The following is a 13,628-nucleotide window of genomic DNA, read 5'->3' on the forward strand; positions in this document are numbered from 1 at the left end:
ATAGTAGTCTACTTCACCCTTTGCCTAATGGGTGTTATTACTATACCCTCAACTCTACGCGGTTCTGCACTGGTAAGTGTCGAGTGACTGCGTTCGGTCAGCATGTCAGCTGACTTGCAGAGCTTGCAGATTTTCCACACCATTTGTATTGTCATCTCTTCTTGCAACTTGCAACCTTTTTGTAACCTTTCATAAGTATCAAGATCAATGAATCACCATGGTCATGAATATTTTATATCGGTTATCTTCACAACAAGAGTTGCAAAGTCTCTTCATTCACACGAAGCTACAAAGAAACATATCACAACAAGAAAAGCCGATAGCGAAGATATTAAATCCATGATACTTCCGCCGATTTTGTTTCCCTTCATAAGAAACTCAAAATATGCATAAACAGTACAGTTTCTCTCTCCTCATCGTTGAATTCAAGAACAAGTGTCGTCGCGTCCACGGCCGTTGTCCTTGCATCTCCCATCACGACATTTGTCCACCCAAATCAGAAAATCTTCATCGGCAGTACAAAGAAAGCGCGAGTAAAGAATATAGCTACTATCTTGTGGTTTGCCCGGCCTGGAAAGACACGCCACAATGTCCGCGTGGTAATCTCCTTTCCAGCATATGTTAGGATCTCTGTGGAATAACACCCGTACTAGTAGCAAGACACACCTTTCTTGATCAGCGACGTCCCACAGTAAGTGAGACCCTCGGTGCATCTGGCTGCGGCTGCTCCTGAGACGGCACCGAGGGTGATAAGCACAGTAGAGAATCGCATCGTTGGGAAGTTGGAGTGGAAGTAGACTTGGGTGCTCTCGGTTCGCTTTTGGTCTTTGCCATATTAGTAGATTTGGGCTACTTCCAGGGTCTTACATATACCTTGGTTGCTCATAGCCAGAAAGTCCGCCCTTGCAGTCTCAAATTAAAACTCTACAAATTCCAGATTCCCCTTGACGTCACTTACTCTGATCAGCTGGACTCGAGGACGCTCAGCCTGTTACACCGCATACTAACATCTCATCCTCCGCCCTCCTCAACATCTAGCACAGTACGTTTGACGTCGAAGACCCAATCTCGGGAATGAAACTACAAGAAAAGCGATCTGGCGCCTCTTGACTTTTTGGAAGAAGGAGTTATATACATCACTAAATCTTCGGGCGTTGCCACTATCAACAAACACCCCCATGAAATTCCCCTTTACCTAATAGCCAGCACTGCTGTGCTTCTGCATTCCCAGCACCTCACTGGTCCTATGCTCCAAGCCCGATGACACACATTGCATCTATATCCATGGTCTTTGTAATACTCCAATAAACCAATGCTTTACGCATGTCAAACAGCCTTTTGCGTTATAGTATCCTGTGTCATATCCTGTTGCAATTGTTGGATATCATCATCGAATCTGTCGCAATATTAGAGTGACAATATCGTACATCTCTGTGCAAGCTTCTACGACGTGTCCAATAGTTACCTTGCAATGCCTAACTGCAATCTAGTTGTATATGTGGTCACACATTGTTCTGATATATTCCGCGGGGGGGTTATCTCCGTTCCTCACCTGGCGATATTCTAGTGCTATTGGGACAAGCTTGTTACAACGCGAATTTTATGAGCCCAGATTGCCAACCTTTTTACGTTTATTCTGACATGAATTCAGGCGACTCTTTCCCGCTTAGACTATACAGCCAGGGCCACTGTCTAGTTTTGCTGCGTACAGGACGTAAAGGTCCCAGTGATGAGCCTTCCAGTCGGATGGTTGGGGACTAAACACTTCAAGAGTGAGATGGGAAATCATTCTCATCATGTCTGGGAATAAACGTTGAAAGGAAAGGAAACACCATTCATAGTCAACTTGATATTTCTCATTCTTCGAGGTTATCAGTGACTAGTTACTTGCTAGAGCCTTGCTTGATGTTGAACTATTAGTGCCACCTAACACCACCCTCGGTAACTGGCATAGAGGTAGAAACATTGTCTAGTCTGAAAATAACAGTTGACCTTCGTTCGGTCAACAAAATGATTATCTTTTATAATAGATAAAAAAAAGGAAAAGAAAAACATACAACAGCCGGGATTCGCATGTGGTCACCCACCATACTACTAACCGGCCGGCGTGTGGCTTAAGTACGGCTGAGCGGACGGGAAGCCCTGTTCTCCACACCCTATGGTCGTATGTACTAGATATCAACGTTGTAAAGATAATTATAGTATCGTTTCTTCGTGTCAATAGGTGACATCTAACACTACCCCCGCCAGCGAGCCATAATACAATGAGGCGTTTGCCTCTATCATCTTTTGTCATCTCTACCATTTTTATTTTACCTAAGGCTTTGTCTGAGAACTCTCAAATCTGTTAGGTATCTTGGGTGGCGTGAACATTAACCTGGACATTGAAATCCACTAATATATAATAGTAATGATTTCTGAGAAAAAAGATGACCACAGAAATTCAATCACAATACATAGTACGGGTAAGTGTTATAGTAAATCCATGGGATATGTATACTTGATAGTGGAAATTCCTGTATGCTATACCACATTGTAGGTGTTGTGATAATGTCCTTAGTTCAAAAATTCTTTCCCCTTTTCCTTTTACTTTAGGCTGATCAATAGTTGTCTGGAAGCTTGATCTAGTCTGCCACAGATGAGGCGATATCATAGATATTAATAAACCAAGTTAGTGTCAACTAACCCGCGCTAATGGTCATTGATGTCTCACAGTCTGATTGGTGAACCCAGAGCCCTAGAGATTTTTGTGCTCGGCAAGAATGGCTTATATAGGTACCTACCTTGCCTGCTGCTCGTCTAGCATTACTTGTCGAGTCTTGAAACGGCAGGGAAAAGGAACAAACATGGCGTCCATTCTCAGCACCCCTCCAGAGATTTTGCACCCAGTACTTGCATCTCTGTCACCCAGCGACCTTTATGCAGTATGCCTTACACATCGATACTTGCGCTCTCTTGCCGAGCCATTCCTCTACTCCCGTATTCAGTGGACATGGACAAACTCTCAGAACCCCCCAATCATTCGATTCTTGCGCAGCATCGTGCAGAGGGTCGAGCTCGCCAGCTATGTCCGTGTTGTCATCCTCAACGGAAACACTTTCGAACGCAAATGGCGTGACTATCAACACGAAAGTCCCAAACTCCCAGTCACTGAGTTTGTCTTGGACGAGCTGGTAGAGTGCATCGAGAAGACTCAAGTTCCCTACGCCGAGCAATGGATCCAAGAATTGCGCGTTGGGACGATGGACGCGTTTCTAGCGCTTTTATTATCTCAGCTCCCCAACCTGGCGTGTCTCTACCTGGCCAAGAACTTTTCCCGAAAGAGCCGCTTGACGGGCATGATGTTTCGCTCCGCCCTCTGTGATAGATCCCAAGATCATCATCTTCCTTCTTTTACCCGTCTTCAAGATGTGACAAGTGTGTATCCTGGCCTTGGTTTGGACATTCGTAAATACACGGAAATCAGGAACACAGCAGACGTCCTCTCCCTCTTCTACTTGCCGTCAGTTGAACGAATCAGAATTTTGGTCGATAACCCTTCCACTACTTTGATCTGGCCCGGGGAACGCCCACCAAATCCATCGAGACTTGCGTCGCTCGACTTGACCATGTTACGCGAAGGGCCTCTCGGTCAAGTGTTATCAGTCACTCGAGGGCTTCAGAAGCTTAGATGGGATTGGTACTACCGCCTGGATCTTCATGATCGTTTTGTCACGGATATTATCAATTTGGATCAAATCGCTGCAGACTTATCTCACGTTCAAGAGACTTTGACCGACTTGACTATCACGGCAGGGTCAGACGTCTCACAGGCGGATCCTGAAAAACCGGAGCTCACATTTCGCGGGTCTTTCACTCCTTTTCGAGGACTCGACGAGCTGAAAAGATTGGAGGTTCCGATGGCACTTCTGTTTGGATTTGCTCCGTGGGAACCAAATGTGGTTCCCCTCAAGGAAGCACTACCGAAAAACATAGAGTGGCTGACTATCACGGACGATCTATGCCTGCAGCAGGAATGGGAATGGACATATGAAAGTGAATACCTATCGAGGATTGTTGGATCATGGCTACAAGGCTGGAAGGAATTTACCCCTCGCCTCCGAGGATTCTGTCTGTTGGGCAAATTTAGAAAAGTGCGAGATTGGGATTCTGCGATGATACAGGGTTTCAGAGATATAGGGGCTCAGACGGGCATTCAGGTTGAAATAATTGAAGACGGAAGAGCCACGGAAGCCGGTCAAATGGAACGGCTCTAATTAGATATCTCTCATGGCAGATCAAACGCTCTGGGTTCACCCCCGCATAACTGAATCTGCTCCGCAAGAATCGGGCCTCCTGCAAGGTCTGCCAGCGTATAGGGCTCCGACGGCGTCTGTTTATCTAAGACCCTAAGACCCTGGTTTTGGGTGAAAAGATTGCAACCCCAATAGTCCTGTAACTTTGTTAGTCGGAAAAGACAGAATCATAAGAACATCAGGTACCTACTGTGTGGCCAGTTCCACATGGATCGATCTTGTCCCATAGAACTCCCGATTTGACCCATGTCCCCACTCTTGCTTTTCTATCTTGCAGGTTATTGTTGTCTTTATAGTATAGATGGGCTGCCATAGCCTCCGCGCAATTCCCCCTATTCTTGTGCCTTTGCGTGGTATCTCTCCATGCCATCTGGCATTGCTGAAGACTTCGGGCAACTTCAGTGTTTCCGCCTTGGAAGTCATAGGAGAAAGAACCTGCGCCCTTCATCGAGGAGGCCAAGATGATCTCATTGCCCCAGGCCAAAATCCCCATGGCCCCGGGCTCTGCTTCCACAAGAATGCCATAGCGCTTTCGGCCAGCTTGCATTTCACCCACCGCATCTCGCGCGATTTGCCAGAGCTGCCCATCTGATATCGGAGGGCTCTCCTCGTCCGAATCCCCAACACGGCTCGCAAACACGAGGTGGCTGCTGAATTGCCAATTGCGCCGGATGTTGTTTATCTCGGGTGCCCGCTCCTGTGGCCAACTCATTGCAAGGCCATAGTCGAGGGTGACTTTGAGCGGGCCTTGCGGATCCAAGGGTGCTGAAACGTCGTAAGCACCGAGTGTAGGGATGAAGGTGCTCAAGGCCCCAAGAACTAGAAGACCGGCATTTTGGACAAATCCGGGAAGCATCGTTGCGAGTGCTCAATCTGACTGTGACTGCAGAGCTAATATGAGCTACCATATCAGTTACTGTATAGCTGGGAATTCACTTACGCAGGGACAATGGCCGATATGCCTTTCTCCTTGAAAGCTGGGTATTTTACATACATTTTGACAGTAGACAACGCTCGAATGTACTTATATGAATGGATCTATGCTACTAGCGAGATGGTGCTAAGAATGTTTCAACATCTTTCTTTAGACCCAGCCCGGTCTCAGTATGAAAGTGCGCTATGCTCCGTAATGAGACATGAGCATTACGAGATTTTCTTTGTATTGATTCCTAGTCAACTGACGAGATCTATTCCATTGTTCTTATTTAACTGACGAGATCCATTGTTATATCGAACTGCCAGTTTAGTCTTGGTCCTATATCTATAGATCCTATCAAGATTCTGCATGGGCGGATGCTAACTCAACAAAATGAATGGCCAAGCTATACCTATCTATAGGTCCTCTGAAAACCGTGTATCTGCCTACTCTCATATGCTGTATATACTAGTCTAGAGAATTTCAGTTCGTCTGTATAATCTCGCCATAACGAGATTTAGCGTAGTCATTCGGGATTCTCGGCATCGCCAATGCCGCCACGGAGGCCAAGAAAGCTTTCATTAGCTCCGACGGCGTTGCTTTGTACAGCGTAGGATCATATCCCCGTTAGTTTAGCGCTCGGTTTGGCCACCGCGATGGATGGCCCCCAAATGGCCTAACCCCAAAAGTTTTTTTTCTCAGCAGGTGATAATAACTGTCGGCATTTTAAAGAATTCAACCCAAGAACGAAAAGTACTAGTCTAGCTTAGCCTAGTCTATCAAAGTGACAGTCTATTTCCTGAGACATAGTCCCATCAGTGCGCTGACTGACAACTACTTATCACTCACTACTCGAACTAGAAGGATATATCTAACGTGTATAATCTAACATCTTGCAGTGGATTGAGTGTACTTGGTGATGAAGGATTTTTTGTCTTATTCTAGTATTCAGAAATTTTTTGAACCGATTCTTCGAATCAAAAACTAATATCGGAGCTCATATCCAGAATATAGATTTCCGATTTAGCAAAAGGCATGCCACGCTACTGGCTCGGTTATCATTGTGTCTCGTGTCTCAGTTCAGTATTTACCGGGTTCATGAGCTAACATCAATAGTGGCGGTCAAAAAAAGCGTTTCATAGAACTACTACACCGGGTGAATTTTCGTCTCTTTCTACATGTGAGGGTAGCAGTGAGGGAAGAAAAGTACTAGTGTTGGCCTATTGGATAGGAGGCGTGATGCGAAGAAAATCTCAACAAGGCACTTTACAACCCTAATACTAGGTCACCAAAATGATTGTATATAAGCAATTCCCTATGCCGTTTGAAGCTTTGGTCGGTACAGGTCCTGCTCCTTACTCCTCGCCTTATCTCCGCTGTTTGCTATGCACGGAAAACCATGGCATGGCCTGGCGGCCATTGCTACCTTTAGTAGTTATGCCCTTGCAAATCCTTTTGGACATTGGAATATGCCCGGGAATGCAAGTGTGGATACCGAGCGCTTGATGGCGAGAGACACAACTGAATTCGACCAGACAGATCTTTCCTTTATCAAAAGAATGGCCGCCCTTGGTGACTCCTACTCGGCCGGAATTGGCGCTGGTGGACGGCTTGGAACTATTGTTGGAGCTCTTGACCCGAGCAGTGGTAAGTCACTTCCTCCTTAACTGACATTGGAACACGTTGACTGATAGACTTTTTCCCACGCTGAAAGATTGGGCGTGCAGTCGCTATGATCACGCGTATCCCTATCTCGTCCATACTGATGACCGACTGGGTGATGAAGATGCACGCACGTTTCAGTTTATGTCATGTTCTGGTGCAGTCATTAGCAACGTCGTCAACGACCAGATCCCTAACATTAGCGGGGACCAGCAGCTTATCTTGCTATCAGCTGGTATATACACATAAAGCCTTTTCATGCATAGACTAGACTGACGAGTGAGTTTTTAGGTGGCAATGATGTTGAGCTCTCGAACATCCTGAACCAGTGTATCTTCCAATGGGCCGTATTCAACCCTACTCAAGTGAATGTAGCAAAGACTGCCGCTCTTGAAAATTCACAATATACATGGGCGAAGACCTTTGACTGGGAATCAATAGGTCGTGGCTGCGATGGGCAGCTAGCTCGCACAAAACAACTTATTGCTGCAGATGCTTTCAGCAAAAGTCTTGATTCTGTTATATCGGCAGCAAAGAAAAAGCTGGGATCTGAGTGGGTCACAACCTTTTATTTTCTAGTAACTGCTAACCGGACACAGTGGGATGATCTACTATACTGGGTATGTGTCATGTTGTTTCTTCCTTTTGGCATCGTTGACGGTGGTTATATAGTTATGCCAAATTCTTCGCCGAAGATCTATCATCCGCGTGCGATAGTGTTAGCTGGTCAACCTGGATTTATGTGAGTGACATAAAGACATTATCTGGCAAGACACTAATCATGAAAAAGAAATCATACAACATGTTCCAGGACACCCAGAAACTTACAAAAGATCATCGAAAGATAATGAATGATCTTGTTGATGCTGTCAATTCAAAAATTGTTTGTTCTGATCCTCTTCCCTCCATCTAGTCGAGCTATACTAACTACAGTTGCTCTGAAGTCAGCTGCAGTAAAGAGAGCTGGTGACAAAGTCAAGTTTGTAGACTACGATCCTTATGTTGGCAAGTTTAAAGGCCGCTTTTGTGAATCTGGTGTGGACGAGTCAACAGTTGAAAGCAACACAAGGTGAGTGCTTGATATCACTCATGATATACTCAAGTATACTAACCTCCATAAGAACTGGTCTAATGTTCTACGAGCTCAATACTTGGGACCCCCTCGGCCGCAATCCCTGGAAACGAAGCCAGGACAACCCCTTGGAAGGAACATTTGAGGGCGATATGAACATATTGGCCCAAATCACACTTTTGATGGATCCGGATGCCAAGTTAACAGACCAGGCTTTAATCTCCGGGATTTCGGCCGATTCTCTTCCCACGTCTGACGTGGTGCCATTCAGCACTGCCGCGGTTCCTGATGTAGAAATTCCCAACATCCTGCCAGACGGGTAAGGAAAGGCTTTGGCGTATCGCAACAGGCACTTTGCTAACAATGAGTAATGAATAGATACGGGCGCGTGTTTCATCCTCAGATTCTGCTTCATGGGCTCATTGCCGAGCGGGTTATCTATGAAATAGTCAATAAGAACGAGCAGGATAATGGGTTTCCAGCAATCCCAGAGAAATTGACATTCGACTCATGCCCTAACTTTCCTTCATCAAATTCATCAAATGGCCGTACGTACCACCATGGAAAAATGTCAATAAACCAGACTAATGCGGTATACAGAGCAAATCGCGGTAGCGTCGTACATCAATCCGCTCGCAGACCCGGCAGCATGGGATCGGCTGATTAACTATCCTACCAAGAAGATGCCTATATTAGTTGCCAACGTCGTGAATGGCCCTGATTCTGCCGTTGACAAGACATGGGCGGACGTGATAGATCGAGCTTCAGCCTCTGGTAAAACAGTCCTCGGCTACGTGCGGACTGGATACCTTGGGGTGAGCGCTCAGAAATTTACCACCCGGCTAGGCTCAGGCAGCCTGGCAGACTGGACGGCGCAGATTGAGGAAGATATTGATATGTGGTACACGCTTTACGGTAGCAGCATGGGGGGCATATTTTTCGACGAGGGTTGGCCTGAATGTGGCGACAACGATAAATACGTGGACCTATACAAATATATCAACGACTACACCAAACGTGCCCATCCCGGCGCATATACCGTCCTAAATCCCGGGTCACCCATGGCGTCTTGTTTCGAGGATACGATGGACACGCTCCTGACTTTCGAGTTGTCTTATGACGCATACATGAATTCCTACACACCTAATGATTGGACAGCAAAGGACCCGCGCAAAATCTGGCATATCGTATACAGCGTGCCTGAATCTGCGGTTGGTAAGGTTACCAAGTTAGCTAAAGAACGTGGAGCTGGCTTCATTCAGCTCACAGATGACACTCTACCCAATCCATACGACACTCTGTCAGGTGTCTCCTACGTCAAGAGCATGATGGGTGGAATCAAGGGTGGTTCCCTGTTGAACAATCCTGCCTCACCCTGGACATCTGGAAGCACGGCAGCAGCGGTGTCTGGACTGTCGGCATCGACCTCCGACTATACGTCTGCTAAATTGTCCTGGGACGCGGCCTCTGATGCTCTTGGCTATCACGTGTACTTAGGCGATAAACTTGTTGCAAGTGTTCCCAGCTCAATGACTGCAATAACCATTGGCGGTCTCGGGTCAGGAGCTAGCCATGCTTTCCACGTCAGCGCAGTTGGAGGAGGTGGTCATATAGGCACCTCTTCCAATACAGTTACAGTCAAGACCAAATCCTTGCCGAACGGGAAGACCATCACCAAATACCACTCCTCTCCTGGGGCAGATTCGACCACTATCCAGGCGGACATTCTTGTCCCTTACGCTTTTATCCGCCTCTATATCTGGAGCTCGGTGGGATGTGAGTTCGACACCGATCCGGGATGGAGCGTCAACTTCAAAATCGATGAGTACGTCTGCACCCACTACATGGTCGAGGGCACCACGCTATACAAATACAGTGGCACCCTTCCTAAAGGCTCCACAGCCCCACCGTGGGCGTGGTCGGAGGTCGGACCCATTACTCTTGATATCACGAAGTACACTTATACGTGGACATTGCCCCTAGGAACTTCTAAGATTGACACGAGCAAATTCGTCATCCAGGCACAGGGCTACAATCCTTTAACCAATGTCTTTGAACCAGATCCCAGTGCCTATGATTGCAAGGGTTCATCCATGTGCACGACCCCGGATCTGTTGAAGTGGTGCGACCACGCTGTCAATACTCTGCAACGATATGATGACCCCTTCTATCATGCTGTGTCTGAGTGGGTTCTCTTCCGTTTTCAGTCATTGCTATTTCTTCTATGCTGAATGGGATTACTAACGTTACCCTCTAGTGATGAACCCGGAATCAACCAATCCGGGAACTGCTGGGGCGATCAGGTTCGGGGCTGCGGCGTCTTTATTCAGGGTGATGCCAACTGCAAGATCAGTGGTAACGACCTATGGAATGACTATCAGAACATCCGCAAGATAGGCGGCTGTTCCAAGTGTGGCTCATTCCACAGGGAAGACGGCTGTCTGATCACTATAAACTATGTCTATGGATGTGACAACCACTAGACTATGTCTGGCGGCGGAGTTATATTCTCCTGCAAAGGCTGATTCCATCTGCAATGACATAACCGTTTCGCGATCTTGTGCTTCAGGGTGTCGCCATACAAGAGGAGACCATTACTCAATTCCACGGCTTTGACTTAGGACCCAGGAGACGTCCATATGCTCCAACAAAGTAAGGATTACAGCTCGGACGACAACAAGAGAGAACCCTTCACTTATTTATGATTGCTGCTAAATAACCTCACTACATCGCTGCCGCTCGCATTATTTCTTACTGAACTTGTGGAAATCGCGGCCCGCTCATACCCCCCTAACACGCCCGCAGGCTAGAGTCTACTTCAATCAAAAAAGTGAGTGGTTGATAAAGGAAAAATCAGGAAATAACAGTACAATGTAAAAGATTGATTGATGATAAATAAATCATAAAAAAACAAAAAACATACAACAGCCGGGATTCGCATGTGGTCACCCACCATACTACTAACCGGCCGGCGTGTGGCTTAAGTACGGCTGAGCGGACGGGAAGCCCTGTTCTCCACACCCTATGGTCGTATGTACTTGGAAGAGGTCATTTAGAGAAATATATAGCAGCCGTACTGATTTCCTCTGCTTGTCTTGGATGGTTTATTGCTGTGAAGGATGTTATATTTCTTTTTATGTTATGTCTTGCAAGTTTGTTAGCATTTTCTAAAAGGTTATCAATATTATACCGCACAATAGAGAGTTCGTGTAAACCACTAGCCAAGTATCGAATATGTTGTGCTTTCTGCTCAACATTCCGTACACTATATATATCTTGATATGCTTTCGCAGCATACACGGTTCAAACTTATCATACAACTGGGCGATGCTAGAAGCTAATAACATATACCCACTGTAATCGTCTGTATACGGTAGAGTCCTCCTTCTACTTTGTGTATGGATTCAGCAGTGGTCCGAATGTTGCAGGTCTGGCACATGCTCTTTTGCGGTATAGTACGTAGAAGTAGCATTGATTAATGCCCGAATAGATCTGTCTCCTTGGCCCAACTTTCTGGAGTGCATGGACGTACCTAACTATTAAGTACATAGCAATTGAATTGTATACCATCTATAATCAACCGGATTTTTTTGATAAGTCATGACCATAAAAGGGAGCCCAGCTCATAGCTCAAGGTAACCGAGGTTTGCCAGATATATGGAAATCCTCAAACCAAGATCAGGATTTGAAACCGAGGATTTTTATATTTCATCGGGCAAGATGGCCGAGCGGTCTAAGGCGTTGGATTCAAGCGAAAGCTTCTACCAGAACACTGGAAATCCCAATACTCCCAGAGTGCGTGGGTTCGAATCCCACTCTTGTCATAACTTTTTTTCATCCCAAAAGTATTTGTAACAAAAATCAATCACCAGCTGGGTGTGTTTATATTTTATTGCATAAATATAATGCCAGGGTGCCCTCGAGACCAGATAGTAGACGTTTGGCTCTTGAATAGAGTGTTTCGATGTTACTACTTCCCACTACCTATCCGCGGAGTGCTCCCAAGTATATCATGACTGAGATTCTAGAACCCCAGCAGAATGTGTCAAATCCGGGATCGGCATCCCGATTACAGATGGTTGGGGAAACTAGTCGGAGATTTCCCCCGATTATCTTCAAACCTCGGAGGATGTTACCATGGATAGCACAAAAGTGGCAACCTGGGCCGAGGTAAATCGAGACTAATCCTTCAATATGTAGACTGATTTGTTGAAAGCTCGGCCACAGCAGGCCCTTTCCCTTTTAATCCTAGTTTTCCTGATACAATTAGAATAATACACCGCGGGTGAACTTCTCCTTGCATTCTTCCGCGTCTTCAGTCTTGTTCTTTCTCTCTTTTTTTCTTCTTCTTTCTTTCCCTCCTTTATCGTTATCGTTTTCTTTTTTCTTGCATCAGATTGCTCGCATAGCCTTGCAAACCTAGAGTGATACATCAATCTATAGATTTCACCATGGAATTTGTTCGCTCCCTCGCCGGTTCGCTCTGGAGCTCGGTCAGTTTCTGGAAAGCCGTTGCGATCGGCTTTGCATTATTCAACCTCAAAAATCTTCCTCTAGTGTGGCATGTAAGGAAACCCAAGCGCCGTTCCACCTGAATAACAAAAAAAGCTTTGGTATACTAACATACACCCTTCAGATTCGCGTGTACCGCTACTTCTTCAAACATGGCTACCTCATCAACCCAGCCGTGAAACCACCCCCGTCCCCGAGCTCGTCCTTCCTCGAGCCAAAGAGCATCTTCACGCGCGCCCCGATCATGGAACTCGACTCCAACATGCACAAGTCCAACTCGACCTACTTCTCCGACCTGGACGTCTCCCGTACAGCACTCATCTCCTCAGTCCTCATGAAAGGAGTCTCGTTTCTCGAGAAACAGCTCAAAGAAGACGGCAAGAAGGGCCTGCTTGGGTTCATCTTGGGCAGTGTGTACACAAACTTCAAGCGCGAGATCCCCCCCTACATGAAGTACGAGGTGCAGTCGCACATTGCTTCCTACGACGAGAAGTGGATCTACATCGTCACGTACTTCCTGAAACCCAAGAGCGCGTCGTCGAAGAAGAAGGAGGAGACAGAGGAGCAGCGCCAGAAGAGGGTGCTGGCGCTGGCTATCAGCAAATATGTGCTCAAGAAGGGACGATATACCGTTCCGCCGAAGGACGCTTTCGAGGCGGCGGGATATGTCCCGCTTTGTCCTGTTGCTGGTGTGAACGGCGATGCTAATGGCCATGCGACTGGCGTGGAGGCGAACGGGTCTGCGATTCAGCGCAAGGAGAGTGCCTCGGGGACTGGTTCCGAGGTGGATCACCAGGCGGAGTGGGTGAAGTTGCAAGATGAGCTTATTCGGGGGAGGGCTATGGTGCAGCCGTTTATTGACCAGGAGGAGAAGCTCTTGGATGACTATATGCACAAGATGGCCCTGCCTGCTTTTGCATAATTGCATGACATTGATTCTTGGGTATTTATAATGGGCGAATATTATTTAGACCGGGATAAACCCGACATATAGATTAGATGGATGAGGCAGCTTTGCTTCTGTATAGTTGAAACAATGTAATGAGTTATGTCACTGTACAATATTAAGCTTACACGTTTGCTGCTTTTGTTTCTAGGATCCATCGGTGTATACTAAGAGCCATCGAGCAACTGAGCTATTTGTACAATGATGCATTGGTTGGAAAGTACA

The 13,628-nt window shown here is 46.5% G+C and overlaps 5 protein-coding genes and 1 non-coding gene across 6 annotated transcripts; 4 read left to right on the top strand and 2 right to left on the bottom strand.

Moving 5' to 3' along the window:
* Nucleotides 1–399: 399 nt before the first annotated feature.
* On the bottom strand, nt 400–813 carry P168DRAFT_290209 (uncharacterized protein). The gene is made up of 2 exons (XM_024837157.1): nt 680–813; nt 400–620 (listed from the first exon to the last, which is right to left on the bottom strand). Exons 1-2 carry the CDS (start codon nt 770–772, stop codon nt 426–428), a joined length of 288 nt encoding a protein of 95 aa, XP_024692705.1. The 5' UTR covers nt 773–813; the 3' UTR covers nt 400–425.
* A 2,033-nt stretch (nt 814–2,846) lies between these two features.
* P168DRAFT_327103 (uncharacterized protein) lies at nt 2,847–4,256 on the top strand (the record flags this gene model as incomplete). Its single annotated transcript, XM_024841200.1, has 1 exon — nt 2,847–4,256. One exon carries the CDS (start codon nt 2,847–2,849, stop codon nt 4,254–4,256), a length of 1,410 nt encoding a protein of 469 aa, XP_024692706.1.
* An 11-nt stretch (nt 4,257–4,267) lies between these two features.
* On the bottom strand, nt 4,268–5,349 carry P168DRAFT_343239 (uncharacterized protein; the record flags this gene model as incomplete). Its single annotated transcript, XM_024841830.1, has 2 exons — nt 4,486–5,349; nt 4,268–4,432 (listed from the first exon to the last, which is right to left on the bottom strand). Exons 1-2 carry the CDS (start codon nt 5,149–5,151, stop codon nt 4,268–4,270), a joined length of 831 nt encoding a protein of 276 aa, XP_024692707.1. The 5' UTR covers nt 5,152–5,349.
* Nucleotides 5,350–6,596: 1,247 nt separating this feature from the next.
* On the top strand, nt 6,597–10,176 carry P168DRAFT_343243 (fibronectin type III domain protein; the record flags this gene model as incomplete). Its single annotated transcript, XM_024841831.1, has 9 exons — nt 6,597–6,855; nt 6,926–7,108; nt 7,165–7,426; nt 7,546–7,615; nt 7,664–7,760; nt 7,849–7,942; nt 7,995–8,264; nt 8,324–8,493; nt 8,546–10,176. 9 exons carry the CDS (start codon nt 6,597–6,599, stop codon nt 10,174–10,176), a joined length of 3,036 nt encoding a protein of 1,011 aa, XP_024692708.1.
* Nucleotides 10,177–11,659: 1,483 nt separating this feature from the next.
* On the top strand, nt 11,660–11,769 carry P168DRAFT_t95. Its single transcript has one exon. It is a non-coding gene; the product is annotated as a tRNA-Leu (tRNA).
* A 482-nt stretch (nt 11,770–12,251) lies between these two features.
* Nucleotides 12,252–13,492, top strand: P168DRAFT_310787 (uncharacterized protein). Its single transcript, XM_024839425.1, has 2 exons — nt 12,252–12,510; nt 12,582–13,492. The coding sequence occupies exons 1-2, from the start codon at nt 12,397–12,399 to the stop codon at nt 13,377–13,379; spliced, it is 912 nt and encodes a 303-aa protein (XP_024692709.1). The 5' UTR covers nt 12,252–12,396; the 3' UTR covers nt 13,380–13,492.
* Nucleotides 13,493–13,628: the final 136 nt, after the last annotated feature.

The sequence above is a fragment of the Aspergillus campestris genome, assembly GCF_002847485.1.
Source record: "Aspergillus campestris IBT 28561 chromosome Unknown P168scaffold_6, whole genome shotgun sequence".
NCBI classification, from domain to species: Eukaryota; Fungi; Ascomycota; class Eurotiomycetes; order Eurotiales; family Aspergillaceae; genus Aspergillus; species Aspergillus campestris.

What these genes read in the sequence shown, in the direction of transcription:
- P168DRAFT_310787 (XM_024839425.1), top strand. Translation starts at nt 12,397, where the DNA reads ATGGAATTTGTTCGCTCCCTCGCCGGTTCGCTCTGGAGCTCGGTCAGT. An exon ending in ATCTTCCTCTAGTGTGGCAT is followed by an intron (nt 12,511 to 12,581) that starts GTAAGGAAACCC and finishes TACACCCTTCAG; the next exon opens with ATTCGCGTGTACCGCTACTT.
- P168DRAFT_290209 (XM_024837157.1), bottom strand. Translation starts at nt 772, where the DNA reads ATGCGATTCTCTACTGTGCTTATCACCCTCGGTGCCGTCTCAGGAGCA. An exon ending in TCACTTACTGTGGGACGTCG is followed by an intron (nt 621 to 679) that starts CTGATCAAGAAA and finishes AGAGATCCTAAC; the next exon opens with ATATGCTGGAAAGGAGATTA.